At 47.8% G+C, this 22152-nt stretch overlaps 1 protein-coding gene across 4 annotated transcripts in view; it reads right to left on the bottom strand.

The window, feature by feature from the left end:
- DAAM2 (dishevelled associated activator of morphogenesis 2) overlaps nucleotides 1-22152 on the bottom strand; it is a 216448-nt gene that overhangs the window by 7994 nt on the left and 186302 nt on the right. For all 4 annotated transcript variants that reach the window (XR_012222650.1, XM_073556296.1, XM_073556294.1 and 1 more), the window contains 8 exons: nucleotides 20036-20120; nucleotides 12321-12427; nucleotides 12113-12201; nucleotides 11790-11958; nucleotides 10044-10151; nucleotides 8492-8552; nucleotides 6659-6790; nucleotides 2776-2946 (listed from right to left, as the gene is read on the bottom strand). Coding sequence is in view for 3 of the 4 variants with exons in the window: in XM_073556296.1 (XP_073412397.1) it covers nucleotides 2776-2946; nucleotides 6659-6790; nucleotides 8492-8552; nucleotides 10044-10151; nucleotides 11790-11958; nucleotides 12113-12201; nucleotides 12321-12427; nucleotides 20036-20120 (922 nt within the window). In the remaining variant the exon portion in view is untranslated. The remainder of the gene's footprint in view (nucleotides 1-2775; nucleotides 2947-6658; nucleotides 6791-8491; nucleotides 8553-10043; nucleotides 10152-11789; nucleotides 11959-12112; nucleotides 12202-12320; nucleotides 12428-20035; nucleotides 20121-22152) is intronic.

Genomic DNA, 22152 nt, shown 5'->3' with positions numbered 1-22152 from the left:
GATGGATAGGAGGCATTCTCAGTGATGTCACCTCTGATCTCTGGTGATGGATAGGAGGCATTCTCAGTGATGTCACCTCTGATCTCTGGTGATGGATAGGAGGCATTCTCAGTGATGTCACTGCTGATCTCTGGTGATGGATAGGAGGCATTCTCAGTGATGTCACTGCTGATCTCTGGTGATGGATAGGAGGCATTCTCAGTGATGTCACCTCTGATCTCTAGTGATGGATAGGAGACATTCTCAGTGATGTCACTGCTGATCTCTGGTGATGGATAGGAGGCATTCTCAGTGATGTCACCTCTGATCTCTAGTGATGGATAGGAGACATTCTCAGTGATGTCACCGCTGATCTCTGGTGATGGATAGGAGACATTCTCAGTGATGTCACCTCTGATCTCTAGTGATAGATAGGAGACATTCTCAGTGATGTCACCGCTGATCTCTGGTGATGGATAGGAGGCATTCTCAGTGATGTCACTGCTGATCTCTGGTGATGGATAGGAGGCATTCTCAGTGATGTCACTGCTGATCTCTGGTGATGGATAGGAGGCATTCTCAGTGATGTCACCTCTGATCTCTAGTGATGGATAGGAGACATTCTCAGTGATGTCACTGCTGATCTCTGGTGATGGATAGGAGACATTCTCAGTGATGTCACCTCTGATCTCTGGTGATGGAGAGGAGGCATTCTCAGTGATGTCACCTCTGATCTCTAGTGATGGATAGGAGGCATTCTCAGTGATGTCACCGCTGATCTCTAGTGATGGATAGGAGACATTCTCAGTGATGTCACCGCTGATCTCTAGTGATGGATAGGAGGCATTCTCAGTGATGTCACCTCTGATCTCTGGTGATGGATAGGAGGCATTCTCAGTGATGTCACTGCTGATCTCTGGTGATGGATAGGAGGCATTCTCAGTGATGTCACTGCTGATCTCTGGTGATGGATAGGAGGCATTCTCAGTGATGTCACCTCTGATCTCTAGTGATGGATAGGAGACATTCTCAGTGATGTCACTGCTGATCTCTGGTGATGGATAGGAGACATTCTCAGTGATGTCACCTCTGATCTCTGGTGATGGATAGGAGGCATTCTCAGTGATGTCACCGATGATCTCTAGTGATGGATAGGAGGCATTCTCAGTGATGTCACCGCTGATCTCTGGTGATGGAGAGGAGGCATTCTCAGTGATGTCACCGCTGATCTCTGGTGATGGAGAGGAGGCATTCTCAGTGATGTCACCGCTGATCTCTGGTGATGGAGAGGAGGCATTCTCAGTGATGTCACCGCTGATCTCTGGTGATGGATAGGAGGCATTCTCAGTGATGTCACCGCTGATCTCTGGTGATGGATAGGAGACACTCAGGGATGTCACCGCTGATCTCTAGTGATGGATAGGAGGCATTCTCAGTGATGTCACCGCTGATCTCTGGTGATGGATAGGAGGCATTCTCAGTGATTTCACCGCTGATCTCGTGATGGATAGGAGGCATTCTCAGTTATGTCACCGCTGATCTCTAGTGATGGATAGGAGACATTCTCAGTGATGTCACCGCTGATCTCTGGTGATGGATAGGAGGCATTCTCAGTGATTTCACCGCTGATCTCGTGATGGATAGGAGGCATTCTCAGTGATGTCACCTCTGATCTCTAGTGATGGATAGGAGACATTCTCAGTTATGTCACCGCTGATCTCTAGTGATGGATAGGAGACATTCTCAGTGATGTCACCGCTGATCTCTAGTGATGGATAGGAGGCATTCTCAGTGATGTCACCTCTGATCTCTGGTGATGGATAGGAGACATTCTCAGTGATGTCACCTATGATCTCTGGAGATGGATAGGAGGCATTCTCAGTGATGTCACCGCTGATCTCGTGATGGATAGGAGGCATTCTCAGTGATGTCACTGCTGATCTCTAGTGATGGATAGGAGGCATTGTCATTAATGTCACCGCTGATCTCTAGTGATGGATAGGAGGCATTGTCATTGATGTCACCGCTGATCTCTAGTGACGGATAGGAGGCATTGTCATTGATGTCACCGCTGATCTCTAGTGATAGGAGGCATTCTCAGTGATGTCACCTCTGATCTCTGGTGATGGATAGGAGACATTCTCAGTGATGTCACCTCTGATCTCTGGTGATGGATAGGAGACATTCTCAGTGATGTCACCTCTGATCTCTAGTGATGGATAGGAGACATTCCTATGATGTTATTACTTGGACATTATCCATAACATCTGATTTACCTATGTTTACCACTAGGTGTCACTGTTGTCTCTTTATGACCATGTGAAGGCAGTAGAGGTTTCTTCAGCCTTTTCTGCAGGATGTAAAGTGACATCTTCCCTGTAGACGGACGATCTGCGCAGTTTTCTTCGCAGAACATAATTTGCTTTGATATTTAGGTTGGGATCCAGCAGTTTCCTTTACAATCGTCTTTAGACAGAATGAGAGGAGTGGGATCTACTTTGTCTTTTACTGTAATCTCCAGTGTTTTATGACTGATAAGAAAACGTCATCAGATCGTTTACATCAGATGAAGCCGCTGACTGCAGCTGGATATTTTTACATCTAATTTTTAGTATGTTTTCTGTAAGAATTTTCAGAAAAATTGAAAGTGGCCAGATATGCTCAAGCTGTAACAATTCCCTACAGCGCCCCCGCTGGTAAGACAAAGCATTACAGCATTACAAAAATCCTATTTATAAACTGAAAAGCTCCTTGGAAAAAAAAAAGTCAATAATCACAACGATCACGCGGACTCACCATGGCTTCCATCCGCGCTCGCCGCTCCTCTTCCTCTTTCTTTTTTCTCATGTTCTCTAGATCTTGCTTTGCCTCAGAAAACGACTGCAAAAAAGTATCAAAAATGCCAAAAAACTCATCTGGCTGCATTTTACCCTCGGATTCTCCAAAATGTTTCATTGCTTTGGCGAACTAAAAGAATTGGAAAGAATGGAGACGGTGAGAGACGGCAACTAGTGAGAAGAGCAACAGATATTGAGAACATCCTGTGCAACCGAAAGTCTCAACCCCATCCATTCCCGGACCGCTCACCCCGTCATCCATGGGGCGGTCGCACACTGTAAGTACCAGCTATTTTCCGCTTATTAAGTGTTCTTCCGTTCCGGAGCTATGAGCCATTGTCTTTTGTATACAGATCACTGCTTTGGAGACCGTCCACCGAGGCTGCTCTGAAGCTGGATCCGTGGATTCCCCCTAATCGCAGCCAGTTCCAGGACACTGTTACAAACTGGGCTGCAGCGGTGGCCGGTCTCCAAGGCAACGGGCTGAAAACAAAATAAAAGTGTCAATAATATCTGAAGAACGGCTGCAAATAAGCCGTAAATTGCAAAACTGCTCGTATTTACAATATCAATCTATGACGGTGGAATCAGCCAGGCTCCAGGGTCCCGGAACAATCGCTAAATGTCACCCGTGCGTTGACATCTCCTGACACACAGACTCGCTGACTAACGGGTTCTGTCCATTCTGAGCTTCCATTTCGCTGAACAGAACGGTAAAATTACAGTCAAGACTGAGAAATCGGGAGGACAGGAGAGAACCGCTAATGTCCGATGTAAAGAAAAGGCCGAGTCTAAGGCCACGTTCACACGGTCAGGATCCGGTCAGTGTTTTACATCAGTGTTTGTAGTCAGAACCAGGAGAGGAACAATCAGAGGAGAAGTCCAATAGAGACACGTCAGCACTAGAGTTGAGCGACTTTAGTCGGATCGGGTTTCATGAAACAAAATTCGTTTCAGATGAAACTGGTCCGACTAGGGCAAAAAAGCTCGGAGTTTCGTCGGAAACCCGACCCCAATGCAAGTCAATGGGAAATAAAAGTCGGCATTGAGCGAGTGACATTCATCCGCTCAATGCCGACTTTTATTCCCCATTGACTTGCATTGGGGTCGGGTTTCCGACGAAACTCCGAGCTTTTTTTGCCCTAGTCGGACCAGTTTCATCTGAAACGAATTTTGTTTCATGAAACCCGATCCGACTAAAGTCGCTCAACTCTAGTCACCACTTCTGGATTTATTATCACACTCGTGGTTTTGGCTACAAATACTGATGTGAAATACTGACCAGATACTGACCGTGTGAACACAGCCTTAGGGGCCGTCGTAACCCCCCACTTTCCTTATTGCTCCCTCTGCTCCACCCTCTCCCCCTTGGTGATTTCTTGTCTGCAGACCTGTTTAGTCTCCGATGACTAGCAGTTGTCAGTAGCCCTCTGTCCCATCAGTCTCAGGATCTCTCATCACGGAGCTGTAACCCAGCTTTCTCAGTGTCAGCAGCCCCACAGTGTATCACCGAACCCAATGCAACCAGCGGTGACTGTCAGAACTTACAAAGTGACATCACTGAGCTGTAACCCAGCTTTCCCAATGTCAGCAGTCTGCAATGTTTCATCACTGAGATGTAACCCAGCTTTCCCAATGTCAGCAGTCTGCAATGTATCATCACTGATCTGTAACCCAGCTTTCCCAGTCTGCAATGTATCATCACTGAGCTGTAACCCAGCTTTCCCAGTGTCGGCAGTCTGCAATGTATCACCGAGCTGTAACCCAGCTTTCCCAGTGTCGGCAGTCTGCAATGTATCATCACTGAGCTGTAACCCAGCTTTCCCAGTGTTGGCAGTCAGAAATATATCGTCACTGAGCTGTACCTCAACTTTCTCAGTGTCGGCAGTCTGCAATGTATCGTCACTGAGCTGTAACCCAGCTTTCCCAGTGTCGGCAGTCTGCAATGTATCGTCACTGAGCTGTAACCCAGCTTTCCCAGTGTCGGCAGTCTGCAATGTATCGTCACTGAGCTGTAACCCAGCTTTCCCAGTGTCGGCAGTCTGCAATGTATCGTCACTGAGCTGTAACCCAGCTTTACCCAGTGTCGGCAGTCTGCAATGTATCGTCATTGAGCTGTAACCCAGCTTTCCCAGTGTCGGCAGTCTGCAATGTATCGTCATTGAGCTGTAACCCAGCTTTCCCAGTGTCGGCAGTCTGCAATGTATCATCACTGAGCTGTAATCTAGGATTAATAACCTTAATTCTCATGCGTTATACAAGTTTTCCAGGTCCTAGGGAGCTTTGGTGCTTTAACCCCTTACACCCCACGGACGGGACTTTGGGTCTGTAAAGCGATTCCCTCTCTGCGGTGGTAAAACAGCCCACAGACCGGAGGACACCGGGCAATACGCGATTTACATGGAGTCACATAAAAAAGAGACATAAATTCCTCCCATCCGTGGCCGAGGCGCTCGCTGCAGGTTTCACACCTCAAAGAATATTTCCTTACTCGTCAGATTCCTTATTTCTCGTTATCTCCCTTCTTCCAAGTTATAATTGGCTCAGACAACAAATCATGAGCAGTGTGACGGCCGAGCGCTCCGACCACCTGGCAGCGCGACCACCTGGCAGCACGACCATCTCACACTTCAGCCATCTGCTTCCTGATTGGCTGTTATGGCAGGATGTGAACAATTCCGCAATCCATGATTGGTTCCAATGTAAAGACGCTTCCCGCGCTGTGATTGGTCGCTCCGTGCAGATACAATGTTATTAAATGGGATTTATAAATGAGAAAATTTCCCAGGAGACCAGCAGCGCTCCGAGAGTCTGGAAATACCGACCCATCCCTGGAGAATACATCGTCTATACCGCTCTATACTCTGCACAGGGTGATAGCAGAGAGCAATAGCTTTCACTCCTCTGTCCTACAGCCTGTCCCCGGTAATGGCTGATAACAGGGAGTAATAGATTGGATTGTAGAATGCCCCCCATCCACCCCCATTAAAGGTTAACAGAGAGCAATCATTCCAATCAGTGGACGCAGGCAGACGCTGGTTTCTCATCCCTTTAAGAGCGGACCGGCGGGCTCGGTGCCCGGTGAGATCACGCCGCTGCCTGGTGCCAGTGATTCCCCCTCGTGAGCTGTGCCAGGACAGAATCCCGCATACCCCCGAGCCCTCGCTCCTCAGACCCCGCGCCAGAACTCTCACTTTCTAAAGACTCTGCTTACTGTGAGGATTATGGAGGGTGAACGAGAGTGAAATGTCAAACAAACATTCACGCAGCGGGAACGTGCCGTTCCCAATATTCTCCCGAATCCCAGCCTGTAATCATCTGTATCCCCCCATAAAACCAACGCAACCCCCATCTTCTACAGAGGCCCCATGGATCCCAAACACAGACACAGCCATGGATTCACTCTGCTCTGTATCCTCAATCAGTTCAATGACCTAAGCACCCCCGTAGCTGAAAGAACCAATAACTGTTCATCCAGAGCTCCCTGGTGCATGAATATAATGTCAGAGAGGCAGTGATCACTGACTCAGGAGAGTGAGGAGTGGATGCCACTTGTGAAGGTTAGGATAACCCAGGACAGGCAGTACCTAGAAAAGAGGGATTGCAGCTCTGTGTGTGAGTAGATCTGTTCAGCCTGAGCTCTCTGGTTCATGAATGGACAGCAATAACTAAATAATACATAACAAAGCTTATTTCTCCAATCACATTTAAAGCATCCAAGATGGTTCATGTACACTTCCCTCATTCAGGAGCAGAATCGTGAATGCAGCTCTGGATGTGAATGGAGGACGTAACTTGGGATCAGTAAAGGATTTCCTATTGTAGGTCAGAGAAGCGCCCACCTTATCCCGGGCCTCACTCAGGAGGTCTTCAAGCTCAGAGAAGCTGAAACTGGCTACTGTGATGAAGTCCCCCATAACGGGCACAAAACGGTCCTCCGGATCCCGGTAATGCCGCTTCTGGTACTCCAGCTCCTGAAAAGGAGGAAATGATTACTGCAAAGTTATGGAGGTCAGAGTCACATTCACCACAACACCGAACCGGCAAAAAGATAACTAGTGCATGACAATGCCGAGGCAGTCAACGGGGTCTGGAGGGGAGCAGAGGACAATGGAGGGGGACAGAGATGAAAGAGGAGACTAGACGGGAGCAGAGGACAATGGAGGGGGACAGAGGGGAAAGAGGAGTCTGGAGGGAGTAGCCAGGAACAGATGAGCCTGGGAAGGGACAGAATGAGGGGGACAGAGGAGAATGGAGGCGGACAGAGGAGTCTGGAGGGGAGCAGAGGACAATGGAGGGGGGCAGAGGGGAAAGAGGAGACTAGAGGGGAACAGAGGAGTCTGGATGGGAGCAGAGGACAATGGAGGGGACATAGGTGAAAGAGGAGACTGGAGGGGAACAGAGGAGTCTGGAGGGGAGCAGAGGACAATGGAGGGGGACAGAGGGGAAAGAGGAGTCTGGAGGGGGAAAGAGGAGTCTGGAGGGGAAAAGAGGACAATGGAGGGGGAAAGAGGAGACTAGAGGAGTCTCGAAGTCTGGAGGGGAGCAGAGGACAATTGAGGGAGTAGAGAGGAACAGATGAGCCTGGGAAGGGACAGAATGAGGGGGACAGAGTAGGCTAGAGAGGGACAGAGGAGAATGGAGGCGGACAGAGGAGTCTGGAGGGGAGCAGAGGACAAGGGAGGGGGACAGAGGGGAAAGGGGAGACTGGAGGGAACAGAGAACAATGGAGGGGGTCAGAGGAATCTGGACGGAAGCAGAGGACAAGGGAGGGGGACAGAGGTGAAAGAGAGGACTGGAGGGGAACAGAGGAGTCTGGAGGGGAGCACAGGAGTCTGGAAAGGGACAGAATGAGGGGGACAGAATGGAGGGGGACAGAATGGAGGGGGACAGAATGGAGGGGGACAGAGGAGTCTGAATTGGGGCAGAATGGAGGGGGACAGAGGAGACTAGTGGGGGACAGCGGAGTCAGGAGTGGAATTTGGCCCCATACTTCCTGTCAATACTCAGATACACAATTGATATTTGCCTTTTTCCTCATTTTCTGGCTTTTTGGTATTCACATTCTCCTAGAATTATCCGCTAATAACTTGGGGTAAAGTTTCCAGTCTTTGCCTTTGATGTGGTCGAGCTGATGATCTCGCAGTCCTGTTCCCAGCGCACCACAAGGAGACTCATCGCTCCTCTGATCTCGGACCTTACACCGGCTGCCATGTTTGTACGTCACTTTCTTGGCTCTCGAGCTTTTATAATCCACATTTTGTGTTATGTGGCCACAAATGGAGAAAACTCACAGAACTGACGGGAAAACCTCGGGGCTGCGATGGATGCGGCACTTTCTCTTCTACAATCTATTCTTCTCTTTTATACTTGTAGTGCTGCAGCTTTTCCTCTAATCACCCAGAGTCTCCTGATTAATGGGCAGAATGCCGTGAAGACGGACACAAGTGTAGGATGAAGGAAACATGAGGGATTGCATCATTAAGAGTAGAGGGGCTGCCAGAAATACAGACATGAACCAAGATGGACCTGACACTTCTGAAAAGCGGAGTCACCAATATGCCCCCCACATTAAGTTATCACTGTGGAGGCGATAAGGGGGCTCTTGGGTTCTTCTTAGGAACACAAATAGTTTTCCCCATGACCCCAGAACTGTAAGGTTGAGAACTACTCACAGACTCCACGGCTCGCAGTCCGTTCTTTATGTTGTGCACTTCCTTTTCCAACTCCACCAAACTGAAAAAAAATGCAACATTCATCATCCTGTGTAAACCTAGACTTGGTGGTCAATTTCTCGCCATTTTCAAGATCTCTGCTTGCTGTCAGTAATGAGGACACTTGTTTCCATTCAGATGCAGCTCCACTAAAAAGTGGATACTATTCAGTCTAGTCAATGCTCTGACGTTTCCGCACTGATACATTGTAGCAAAACTGCAGATTCAGGCTCTGTTCACAGCTGCATTCAGAACCATCGTTGCAGATTCAGCCTTCTATGACCTGACAGCAATGGACCCCATTAGAAGATACCGGGGTCCATCTGATGGTGCCCACAGCACAGATGGAAACAGAGCCTTATGCTGCATTACTATTTGTTGCAATATATCAGTGTAGAATAAGTATCAGTCTGAAGCCCAGGCTGGTTCCTCTGAAGTCCAGGCTGGTTCTTCTGAAGGCCAGGCTGGTTCTTCTGAAGGCCAGGCTGGTTCCTCTGAAGCCCAGGCTGGTTCCTCTGAAGCCCAGGCTGGTTCCTCTGAAGCCCAGGCTGGTTCCTTTGAAGCCCAGGCTGGTTCCTCTGAAGCCCAGGCTGGTTCCTCTGAAGCCCAGGCTGGTTCCTCTGAAGCCCAGGCTGGTTCCTCTGAAGCCCAGGCTGGTTCCTCTGAAGCCCAGGCTGGTTGCTCTGAAGCCCAGGCTGGTTGCTCTGAAGTCCAGGCTGGTTCTCACAGAGCGTTGCTTCAACAGGAACCAATTGTAACAAACCCCCAGCCATGAAATGCATTCGATCTCTGAAGGATTCTTGATGTATATAAGAGTGCGACCATTCACTGACTGCAAACAGGGATCTAGAAAATACTGAAACAATGAAACGCAATACAGTTTCCTAAGCAGCACTGGTTAAAAACAATTCTGTGTTGTCTGGAGAAGCAGTCTACTCCATGTAAGGAACGAGTGGTCACCAGAGAAGACGCGTGGCTTCTCGGTCACACAATGCCCGCAGAGTCCACAGAGGCTCAATAAAGGGAAATATCGATATGTCAGACGAAATACCGTGTGACCCTGCGGCTGCGGAGGTGAAGTTCTCCTTTAAGAGCCCTGGCAGTGGTCACTGTAGAACATCTGGAAGGACTTGGTTCCTCACTCGCGTCTGCAGAGCTCACTTCTGGCTGCACCTCCTTCATTATTTTTGGACATTCGGCACCGGTCTGTCCATTGCTCTTGTACGTTATCGTGTTACCACCTGGCAGGGTCAGAGGAGACCGATCCCCCCCTGACCTCAAGCAGCCAAAACCCAGGTGCGAAAAGACCAATGTGAACATTTGATTCGGCAGAACGAGTACGTCCAAGACAAGAAACACGAGTGGCCGGCGCTGAGGGCACATTGATAGATTCACACCTGCCCGGCTGTGCGGGTCCAGAGCGGGGACAACACGGCGCGGCCAGAACTGCCGGCAGGACGGCTTCTCGTCACTTGGAGGACAAGTGTCATTTTCTGGGTGAAATGTGACTTACTTGACTTTAGCCGCCTCGGAAAGATGCTCTAGTTCCCCCTGGATGCTGAGGATATCGGGGTACGTCTTCTCACATATCATAATTAAGTAGTGCAAGAGGGTGATGTTCCTAAAGACAAGGAGAGCAACGATTAAAGCGAGGAGCAGGAGCGTCAGTCATCACCCGACCGCCATGGATGGAGCCCACAAGTCCAGGAAAAGTGTTCACTGCATGGATTTAATTAGGATTCGCAACACAGAAATTGCCACATTTTGTGGACTATAAGGGTATGTTTCCACGGTCGGTAAACACTGCAGGTTGGAGGCTGCGTACAGCCACAGCGTCCAACCCATAGTGGCCAGATGCTACTGCATAGTGGATGGGATTTCATGAAATCCCATCTCCACCATGAGTGCACTGGCGCCCGCGCCTTCCCTGAGTATACGCACATGCGGCGCGTCTTTCCAGACCGCAGCATGTCTATTTATCTTGTGGAGAGGCTCAGTCTCCGCAAGATAAAGTCACCCATACAGTGTATAGGATGCGGTGATTCCGCACGGTTCAATGAATGTTACCCCCCTAGAGCTGAATGTTCCCCCGTTACATCCCTAGAGCTCTAGGGAGGAAACGGGGGAACGCTCAGCTCTAGGGAGGTAACGGGGGAACATTCAGCTCTAGGGAGGTAACGGGTGAACGCTCAGCTCTAGGGAGGTAACGCTCAGCTCTAGAGAGGTAATGCTCAGCTCTAGAGAGGTAATGCTCAGCTCTAGAGAGGTAATGCTCAGCTCCAGGGAGGTAACGCTCAGCTCTAGAGAGGTAATGCTCAGCTCCAGGGAGGTAACGCTCAGCTCTAGGGAGGTAACGCTCAGCTCTAGAGAGGTAATGCTCAGCTCTAGAGAGGTAATGCTCAGCTCTAGAGAGGTAATGCTCAGCTCTAGAGAGGTAATGCTCAGCTCTAGGGAGGTAACGCTCAGCTCTAGAGAGGTAATGCTCAGCTCCAGGGAGGTAACGCTCAGCTCTAGGGAGGTAACGCTCAGCTCTAGGGAGGTAACGGGGGAACATTCAGCTCTAGGGAGGTAACGGAGGAACGCTCAGCTCTAGGGAGGTAACGCTCAGCTCTAGGGAGGTAACGGGGGAACGATCAGCTCTAGGGAGATAACGCTCAGCTCTAGGGAGGTAATGGGGGAACGATCAGCTCTAGGGAGGTAACGCTCAGCTCTAGGGAGGTAACGGGGGAACGATCAGCTCTAGGGAGATAACGCTCAGCTCTAGGGAGGTAATGGGGGAACGATCAGCTCTAGGGAGGTAACGCTCAGCTCTAGGGAGGTAACGCTCAGCTCTAGGGAGGTAACGGGGGAACGCTCAGATCTAGGGAGGTAATGGGGGAATGCTCAGCTCCAGGGAGGTAACGATCAGCTCTAGGGAGGTAACTCTCAGCTCTAGGGAGGTAACGGGGGAACGATCAGCTCTAGGGAGGTAACGCTCAGCTCTAGGGAGGTAACGGGGGAACGCTAAGCTCTAGGGAGGTAACGGGGGAACGCTCAGATCTAGGGAGGTAATGGGGGAATGCTCAGCTCCAGGGAGGTAACGCTCAGCTCTAGGGAGGTAATGGGGGATTGTTCAGCTCTAGGGATGTAACGGGGGAACAATCAGCTCTACAGAGGTATGTAGGCTCCTAGGTCAATGCAGGTTCTTACAGCAGTGCCCACCGGGATCCGGCAGGGGAAGAGCGGACCCCCTCGCAATCACAATACTGGCACGCCGTACCTGTCTATACTGGATTTCGTGTCTATGATCTTATTCAGACTCGCAACTTTGAATCCAAACGCGTTCCCTCGCTGGCCTTTATTCATGTAGTTTCCGAAGGCCAAGACGACCTCCAGGAGCTGCTTCAGTCGTTTGCTCCGGGTCAGTTCCTTGCACGCCTGCAGCAGGGCTTCAAGACAAAGGTCAAATGAATGTCAGCGAGGGGCTCATTCACAATACCGTATGAGAGTAAGGGTGGGCCACCCATGATCATACTCCATACTGGGTCAGTCCCGTTTAGTCTGTGCCCTGCTCTGTGATGCCATTGAGACATCGGATCTCACCTTCAACCTTCGGCTTCGCTTCCGCTAATCGCTCCGGGAACTTCTTTTTGAAAAACAAAGCCTGCAGCCGCTGCTGATAGTGGTCGATCCTGCAGGAAAGATGGCGTTGGTATATTGGGCCACCAGGACTAATACTAACGATGTCACAGGGTGATAAGTACTGACGGCCCCACTATGGAGGACACGGAGCCTGCGCACTACATCGTACCTGCTCATCTCGTACAGGAAGCGGTCGGCCCGCGCCATGCGCTCGATCTCGTGCTTGTGTTCCTCCAGGAGGTCAATGTCACTCTTCTCTGGGATGAATTTTAAGAGCTGATGGGATAAAAGAGAAATAAACTCATTGTCCGTCCCTTATTGTTACGTATGTGATATTACACTGGCGTCATATACCATAGACGGCAGAGACTAGACCCTGGATTAGACCGTGACTATTGACATCGTTGGGCAGTAATGTCCCTGTCAGGGTCAGGCAGGGGGGCCAGTGATCATTTGGGATGGAAATATTCCAGTGGGCCCTTTCAGGGTGGGTGGGATGCAGTTGTCGGGTAATTTACGATTCATGCAGCGCTAGATGGCTCCTCCAGCGCAGCACCACCTGGTTACACAAGTCTAAATATCCTCCAATTGGGACTCGTGCTTTCAGAAAATCCATAAAGAATGGGGGGAGGACCATGCTGGATTGAGCCCTTCCCAGCCTCTTAGTAGCCACAGGGTCATTCTTCATAGGTTCTTCTACCATGGATACACCCTACCCTCCAATGTGCCCTCTCCAGCTTTGAAACCATAGAAGCCACTTGGGTAAAAGTGTAAGGAATAGGAAGATGCTGACGTGGGCACATGGCCAAGAGGGCTACCGATGGTGGTATCTCCTGTATTTAGATTGTGCCTCATATGGACCCACCAGCAGAACTCGCATCAACAGATCGTCCCGAGACCCTCGGATGTGGACGATCTTCTGGAAGTGAAGGTAAATCTCAGCAAACCGGAGAAGACAGTAGCTGGATGTCTGGTCTGGGGGCTTCAGGAGAATGGGGGAGCTACTGTCTGTGAAGATGGAGGGTCTTTAGAAAGGACTGGTCTGGAGTTTGTGCATATGGAGATCTGACACCTGTATTAGTTGGGGTCCAGGTGGCAAGTGTCTGTATATGGGGTGTCTGGTCTGGGCTTTGTTTAATGGAAGAGTCTGGTTTCAGGTCTGTATATAGGAGGGGGTCTGGCTGAATTACTTTTTAAGACGGTCTGCATTTCATTAAGAGTTTGGTCTTGGGTCTGTACACTGTGTTCCAAATTATTATGCAAAGTGGATTTAAGTGTCATAAAGATGTAATTTTTTGTTTATCAAATAAACTCATAGATGGTATTGTGTATCAGGGCTCTTTGGATCACTGAAATCAATCTCAAACGCCTGTGATAATTAGTTTACAAGATGAGCTCAATTAAAGGAAAACTACTTAAGAATGATGTTCCACATTATTAAGCAGGGCACAGGTTTCAAGGAATTTAGGAAAGAAAAAGGATCTCTCTGCTGCTGAAAAGCATTAAATAGTGCAATGCTTTGGTCAAGAGATGAAAACATTAGATATTTCCCAAAAACTTAAACGTGACCATCGTACTGTTAAGAGATTTGTGGTTGATTCTGAGCACAGACATGTTTGTGCTGATAAAGGCAGAATGAGGAAGGTTTCTGCCAGGCAAGTTCATCGGATTAAGAGAGCAGCTGCTAAAAAGCCATTACAAACCAGCAAACAGATATTTAAAGCTGCTGGTGCCTCTGGAGTCCCGCGAGCCTCAAGGTGTAGGATCCTTCAAAGGCTTGCTGTGGTGCATAAATCTACTATTCGGCCACTCCTAAACAGTGTTCACAAGCAGAAATGGTAGCAGTGGGCCCAGACATACATGAAGACTAATTTTCATACAGTCTTGTTTACTGATGAGTATCGAGCAACCCTGGATGGTCCAGATGGATGGAGTAGTGGATGGTTGGTGGATGGCCACTATGTCCCAACAAGGCTGCGATGTCAGCAAGGAGGAGGTGGAGTCATGTTTTGGGCCGGAATCATGGGGAAACAGCTGGTAGGGCCCATTAAGGTTCCTGAAGGTGTGAAAATGACCTCTGCAAAGTATATCGAGTTTCTGACTGACAAATTTCTTTCTTGGTACAAAAAGCAGAAATGTGCCTTCAGGAACAAAATCATCTTCATGCATGACACTGCACCATCTCATGCTGCAAAGAATACCTCTGAGTCATTGACTGCTATAGGCATAAAAGGAGATAAACTCATGGTGTGGCCACCATCCTCCCCTGACCTCAACCCTATAGAGAACCTTTGGAGTATCATCAAGCAAAAGATCTATGATGGTGGGAGGCAGCTCACATCAAAACAGCAGCTCTGGGAGGCTATTCTGACTTCATGCAAAGAAATACAAGCAGAAACTCTCCAAAAACTCCCAAGCTCAATGGATGCAAGAATTGTGAAGGTGAAATCAAAGAAGGGTTCCTATGATAGCATGTAACTTGGCCTGTTAGGATGTTTTGGAGTTAAATAGCTTTTTTGTTCAGTGAATGTGACCTCCTAATGCTGCAAATTCCACAAATGAACATTTTCAGTTCTTTAAAACAGATCAAATGTTTAGAAATTCTACTGTGCCTAATAATTTGGAACAGTGCAATTTGAGTTTTTATTCATTTTGGAGATTATACTGTTATCATTGAGAGGTCTCTTCAATAAAATTTGATGTATACTCTAACGGGTGATGACTTTTATTAGACTGACTGTCATTTGTACTGACCAATTAGGAAAATCAAAGAAAAATATCATTTGCTTAATAATTTGGAACACAGTGTATATAGGGGGAATGGGTTAGGGGTCTGATCCAGGGTCAGTGTTCGCTTTGAGGGTCTGATCTGGGGTGTGGGGACATTCGCTCACTTGCAGTGTTAGATCCCCTTCTTCCTTTCCTCCCCGCGGGTGATCATGGTTTCTGGCCACACTCAGGTCCATATTGCCAGTAGACGTCATCTCACCAGCGGTAGGAGCCCTGATTCATTGTCTTCTCCGTAGCATGAGCCCCTTATTGATGCTGGGTATAAAATATACCTACATACAATGCTAAAGTAGAGACATTGTTCTGCAGTAGCCTCAAAGGACTAAAGGGACAAGAAGAGCCAGGACCCCAGACACAGATGCCACGTGTCAGCCGGGGCCCGGGGCACTCACTGGATTTCTTAATTATAGAAGTATTTCATTCAATTGTGATGGCCTCTGGTGCTCGTCTGCCCCCCATGACCTCGGAGCCCCCACAAATGATCACAGATAATGAGCTGGTTATACAGACGCCAGACTGAGATGATCTCACAGAAGACGCGTCTATAACCGGGGGTCCGTGGTAATGAATGATCCTCTATAGCACCAATATATCCTACAAATCATCCACACAGACCCAGCAGTGCTGGAATTTACACTGGAGGGGGTATTCAAAGACAAAACCAGCAATGTTCAGCTCAAGACCCCAAAATACCCCACAGTATCTGTATAAAGGATCCAGATAAAGGGACAGCTGAAGACAAGAGAGCAAAGTGTCCAAGTCACAGAGATGGTCCGAACTTTGTAGGAACAATATGGCATGCCAACATACACGGTCCTCCCTTTTCAGGAGTAGGGTGACATGACTAGTGGGAGTCCTCCCTTTTCAGGAGTAGGGTGACATGCTTCTAGCGGGAGTCCTCCCTTTTCAGTAGTAGGGTGACATGCTTCTAGCGGGAGTCCTCCCTTTTCAGGAGTAGGGTGACATGCTTCTAGCGGGAGTCCTCCCTTTTCAGGAGTAGGGTGACATGCTTCTAGCGAGAGTCCTCCCTTTTCAGGAGTAGGGTGACATGCTTCTAGCGAGAGTCCTCCCTTTTCAGGAGTAGGGTGACATGCTTCTAGCGAGAGTCCTCCCTTTTCAGGAGTAGGGTGACATGCTTCTAGCGAGAGTCCTCCCTTTTCAGGAGTAGGGTGACATGCTTCTAGCGAGAGTCCTCCCTTTTCAGGAGTAGGGTGACATGCTTCTAGCGAGAGTCCTCCCTTTTCAGGAGTAGGGTGACATGCTTCTAGCGAGAGTCCTCCCTTTTCAGGAGTAGGGTGACATGCTTCTAGCGAGAGTCCTCCCTTTTCAGGACTAGGGTGACATGCTTCTAGCGAGAGTCCTCCCTTTTCAGGACTAGGGTGACATGCTTCTAGCGAGAGTCCTCCCTTTTCAGGACTAGGGTGACATGCTTCTAGCGGGAGTCCTCCCTTTTCAGGAGTAGGGTGACATGCTTCTAGCGAGAGTCCTCCCTTTTCAGGAGTAGGGTGACATGTTTCTAGCGAGAGTCCTCCCTTTTCAGGAGTAGGGTGACATGCTTCTAGTGGGAGTCCTCCCTTTTCAGGAGTAGGGTGACATGTTTCTAGTGAGAGTACTCCCTTTTCAGGAGTAGGGTGACATGCTTCTAGTGGGAGTCCTCCCGTTTCAGGAGTAGGGTGACATGACTCTAGTGGGAGTCCTCCCTTTTCAGGAGTAGGGTGATATGTGAGTCCTCCCTTTTCAGGAGTAGGGTGACATGCTTCTAGTGGGAGTCCTCCCTTTTCAGCAGTAGGGTGACATGACTCTAGTGGGAGTCCTCCCTTTTCAGTAGTAGGGAGACATGCTTCTAGTGGGAGTCCTCCCTTTTCAGTAGTAGGACGACATGATTCTAGTGGGAGTCCTCCCTTTTCAGGAGTAGGGTGACATGCTTCTAGCTGAAGACCTCCCTTTTCAGTAGTAGGGTGACATGCTTCTAGCGAGAGTCCTCCCTTTTCAGGAGTAGGGTGACATGCTTCTAGCGAGAGTCCTCCCTTTTCAGGAGTAGGGTGACATGCTTCTAGTGGGAGTCCACCCTTTTCAGCAGTAGGGTGACATGACTCTAGTTGGAGTCCTCCCTTTTAAGGAGTAGGGTGACATGACTCTAGTGGGAGTCCTCCCTTTTCAGTAGTAGGGTGACATGACTCTAGTGGGAGTCCTCCCTTTTAAGGAGTAGGGTGACATGACTCTAGTGGGAGTCCTCCCTTTTCAGTAGTAGGGTGACATGCTTCTAGTGGGAGTCCTCCCTTTTCAGTAGTAGGGTGACATGCTTCTAGTGGAAGTCCTCCTTTTTCAGGAGTAGGGTGATATGCTTCTAGCTGAAGTCCTCCCTTTTCAGTAGTAGGGTGACATGCTTCTAGTGGAAGTCCTCCTTTTTCAGGAGTAGGGTGATATGCTTCTAGTGGGAGTCCTCCCTTTTCAGGAGTAGGGTGACATGCTTCTAGCTGAAGTCCTCCCTTTTCAGTAGTATGGTGACATGCTTCTAGTGGAAGTCCTCCTTTTTCAGGAGTAGGGTGATATGCTTCTAGTGGGAGTCCTCCCTTTTCAGGAGTAGGGTGACATGCTTCTAGTGGGAGTGCTCCCTTTTCAGGAGTAGGGTGACATGCTTCTAGCGGGAATTACTCCCTTTTCAGTAGTAGGGAGACATGCTTCTAGTGGGAGTCCTCCCTTTTCAGTAGTAGGACGACATGATTCTAGTGGGAGTCCTCCCTTTTCAGTAGTAGGACGACATGATTCTAGTGGGAGTCCTCCCTTTTCAGGAGTAGGGTGACATGATTCTAGTGGGAGTCCTCCCTTTTCAGTAGTAGGGTGACATGCTTCTAGTGGGAGTCCTCCCTTTTCAGTAGTAGGACGACATGATTCTAGTGGGAGTCCTCCCTTTTCAGGAGTAGGGTGACATGATTCTAGTGGGAGTCCTCCCTTTTCAGTAGTAGGGTGACATGATTCTAGTGGGAGTCCTCCCTTTTCAGTAGTAGGGTGACATGCTTCTAGTGGGAGTCCTCCCTTTTCAGTAGTAGGACGACATGATTCTAGTGGGAGTCCTCCCTTGTCAGGAGTAGGGTGACAGGACTCTAGTAGGAGTCCTCCCTTTTCAGTAGTAGGGAGACATGCTCCTATGTTTGCTCCTCTGTTTATAAGAGAAGGGTGACATAGTCCTATTGATGGTCATTCCTTCTCATGTACAAGGTGGTATACTTTTGGGAAGAAGGTAGAAAAAGCTGCGTTGCAATAATGTGGATGCAGTAATGCTTGTTTGGAGCAGGGTCACAGGTTAATATGGATGATCATTTTTTTCCAGGAGCAGATGGCATGTTCTTTTGGATTGTTCTGTTTCTGGGACAAGGAGATGGGTTCCTAGAAGAAGGGCTATTTCAGGGCCTAGAGGTAATCCACTGTCCTAGGGATAGTTATTGTTTCTTTTGGAGCACAGTGACAGCGTTAGAGAGACCCATGGATAGGAGCTTGTCATCCTAGTGTCCTACTTCCAAAAACCTCAGTTCTCGGGAAGGTTCCCCTTTGTTGGAGCAGGTGATACACTCTTTTGGGAGGGCCATCTCTTTTCAGGAGCAGGGTGACATGTCTCCAAGAAGTCCTATTTCAGGAGCAGGACCGCTCGGTCCTGGGGATATTTTTCCTATATGTGGCGCTTGCTCCATGTGAGATGATAGAAAGATCACTTCTGGAGAAGGTTCTCTTTAGGTTGAGCAGGCGGCTTGGCTCTGGGATGCTCTTCCCTATTCTTGGCTGCCATTATCATTAATCTTTATTTGTGTAGCACAAAATATTCTCCAAGAATTTACAGATCAGAAAAACATGAAAAAATATCAGATGTCAGAGGGCAACAAAGTAACAAATCAAAGAAGAGAAGTGAGAGCTCTGCACACCAGAGGTTACAATGTATCAGGCGCCGGTGGGGAGCGGACCCCTGCGCAGGGTCGTTGGGCCATCCTAGGACCCTACACCTCCACTCTGTGGTGGCGCCCCTGACTGGTACAATCTACACATTGCTAGCACCGTTTCCATAGGTAGGAGAATCCGCAAACCTCACGCACAGACTCTGCCTCTACATTCTGTATTCTAACTTCTCAGCCGCTCGTCTTCTCTTGTACATTTTCATAGGAGAGTTGATACACAGCGCCATGATTTATCTGCAGCTTTAGCACCAATATCTGTATTGTATTCTATTGTTAATGCAGCTATTGAAAATGATACAGGAAAGTGTCTGTCCGGCGCTGCCAAACCAGAAGCTGCCAGACTGCAGACTGCTCCTCTCACTCAGGCCTCATTAGTGCAGGATGGCCGCTGGCCGAGAAATCATAAAGCTGTCTGAATAGTTCAAAACCACAAAGAAAGTCTACAAAGAACAACATCTCGAGTTAATGAGCCCCCCCCCCCCCCCCCCCCCCGTGCGGACCTCCAGGGGACCAGCGAGGCTCAGCCTCCAGAGCTACAGACATTTCAGGGAGGAAATATAAATTGTTTGTTTGCTTTTTTTATGCAGCTGACAATAAAAGGAAAAAAGGAAGCAAACTCCGTTACACAATTTTCCCTATTCTTATCAGCAGGACAGGTCCCTTTAAATACGCTATTACCTAAGCACCAGAGGGCGCTATTCTGAGCAGCAGACGGCACAGTCTCACAGCGGGCACCTTTGGGTTTTCATTGGCTGTAAGCCATAATCATCGACATTACCAGAAATAAACCCGTGACATAGATCACTCTGGGTGTAATGACGCTATAGAATAGAGGAGAGTCACTGTTTGTATTGAAGAACTGAAATAAATTCACTTTTTGATGATATTCTCATTTTGGGAGAAGTTCCTGTAAGCGGCGCCCGTGTTGTCCTGCATTTGTCTCCCTACAACCATAGACACGAGAGGCCATCTCTGGGAGCTGACCCAGTCTCTGTCCATGGCCGACACCACAGGCGTTCTGTAAGAAGCTGATCTTTATGGAGGAATTTGCAGTCAGAGAGAAAATCCCCAAATGTGTCCAATACGTCCAGAGGCATAAAGAGCAGAAAAGTAAAAGGAACACGCCTGCTCCTCCGCAGCGTCCTACCTGCTCCAGCATATCTTTCGGGAGATCTTCCTGTTCATCCATTTCCATTATCGCTTTCTTTATCTCCTCATTGGACAACTTCAGTCTAGAAGGAAAGAAAAAAACAAAAAGGAAATGTCTCAGATAATTCAAACTACAAAATGAGCAACATACAAGCTCATATTATACCAGCAGTACACATATAATTATATACAGGAGATGCTCATATTATACCAGCAGTACACATATAATTATATACAGGAGATGCCCAGGTTATACCAGCTGTACATATATAATTATATACAGGAGATGCCCAGGTTATACCAGCTGTATATATATAATTATATACAGGAGATCCCCAGGTTATACCGGCTGTACATATATAAATATATACAGGAGGTGCCCAGGTTATACCAGCTGTACGTATATAATTATGTACAGGAGATGCCCAGGTTATACCGGCTGTACATATATAATTATATACAGGAGATCCCCAGGTTATACCGGCTGTACATATATAAATATATACAGGAGGTGCCCAGGTTATACCAGCTGTACGTATATAATTATGTACAGGAGATGCCCAGGTTATACCAGCTGTACATATATAATTATATACAGGAGATGCCCAGGTTATACCGGCTGTACATATATAATTATATACAGGAGATGCCCAGGTTATACCGGCTGTACGTATATAAATATATACAGGAGGTGCCCAGGTTATACCAGCTGTACGTATATAATTATGTACAGGAGATGCCCAGGTTATACCAGCTGTACATATATAATTATATACAGGAGATGCCCAGGTTATACCAGCTGTACATATATAATTATATACAGGAGATGCCCAGGTTATACCAGCTGTACATATAGAATTATATACAGGAGATGCCCAGGTTATACCAGCTGTACATATAGAATTATATACAGGAGATGCCCAGCTTATACCAGCTGTACATATATAATCATATACAGGAGATGCCCAGGTTATACCGGCTGTACATATATAAATATATACAGGAGACGCCCAGGTTATACCGGCTGTACATATATAATTATATACAGGAGATGCTCAGCTTATACCAGCTGTACATATATAATCATACACAGGAGATGCCCAGGTTATACCGGCTGTACATATATAATTATATCCAGGAGAGGCCCAGGTTATACCAGCTGTACATATATAAATATATACAGGAGAGGCCCAGGTTATACCAGCTGTACATATATAATTATATACAGGAGATGCCCAGGTTATACCGGCTGTACGTATATAATTATATACAGGAGATGCCCAGGTTATACCGGCTGTACGTATATAAATATATACAGGAGGTGCCCAGGTTATACCAGCTGTACGTATATAATTATGTACAGGAGATGCCCAGGTTATACCAGCTGTACATATATAATTATATACAGGAGATGCCCAGGTTATACCAGCTGTACATATATAATTATATACAGGAGATGCCCAGGTTATACCAGCTGTACATATATAATCATATACAGGAGATGCCCAGGTTATACCAGCTGTACATATATAATCATATACAGGAGATGCCCAGGTTATACCAGCTGTACATATATAAATATATACAGGAGACGCCCAGGTTATACCGGCTGTACATATATAATTATATACAGGAGATGCTCAGCTTATACCAGCTGTACATATATAATCATACACAGGAGATGCCCAGGTTATACCAGCTGTACATATATAATTATATCCAGGAGATGCCCAGGTTATACCGGCTGTACATATATAAATATATACAGGAGAGGCCCAGGTTATACCGGCTGTACATATATAATTATATACAGGAGACGCCCAGGTTATACCAGCTGTACATATATAATTATATCCAGGAGATGCCCAGGTTATACCGGCTGTACATATATAAATAAATACAGGAGAGGCCCAGGTTATACCAGCTGTACATATATAATTATATACAGGAGATGCCCGGGTTATACCAGCTGTACATATATAATTATATACAGGAGATGCCCAGGTTATACCATCTGTACATATATAATTATATGCAGGAGATGCCCGGATTATACCGGCTGTACATATATAATTATATACAGGAGAGGCCCAGGTTATACCAGCTGTACATATA

Source organism: Dendrobates tinctorius, unplaced genomic scaffold, assembly GCF_039654945.1.
Source record: "Dendrobates tinctorius isolate UK_male_01 unplaced genomic scaffold, ASM3965494v1 ptg000232l, whole genome shotgun sequence".
Classification (NCBI taxonomy): domain Eukaryota; kingdom Metazoa; phylum Chordata; class Amphibia; order Anura; family Dendrobatidae; genus Dendrobates; species Dendrobates tinctorius.
Note: the sequence above shows the minus strand (reverse complement) of the source record. Positions and strands in the feature narration are given on the sequence as shown.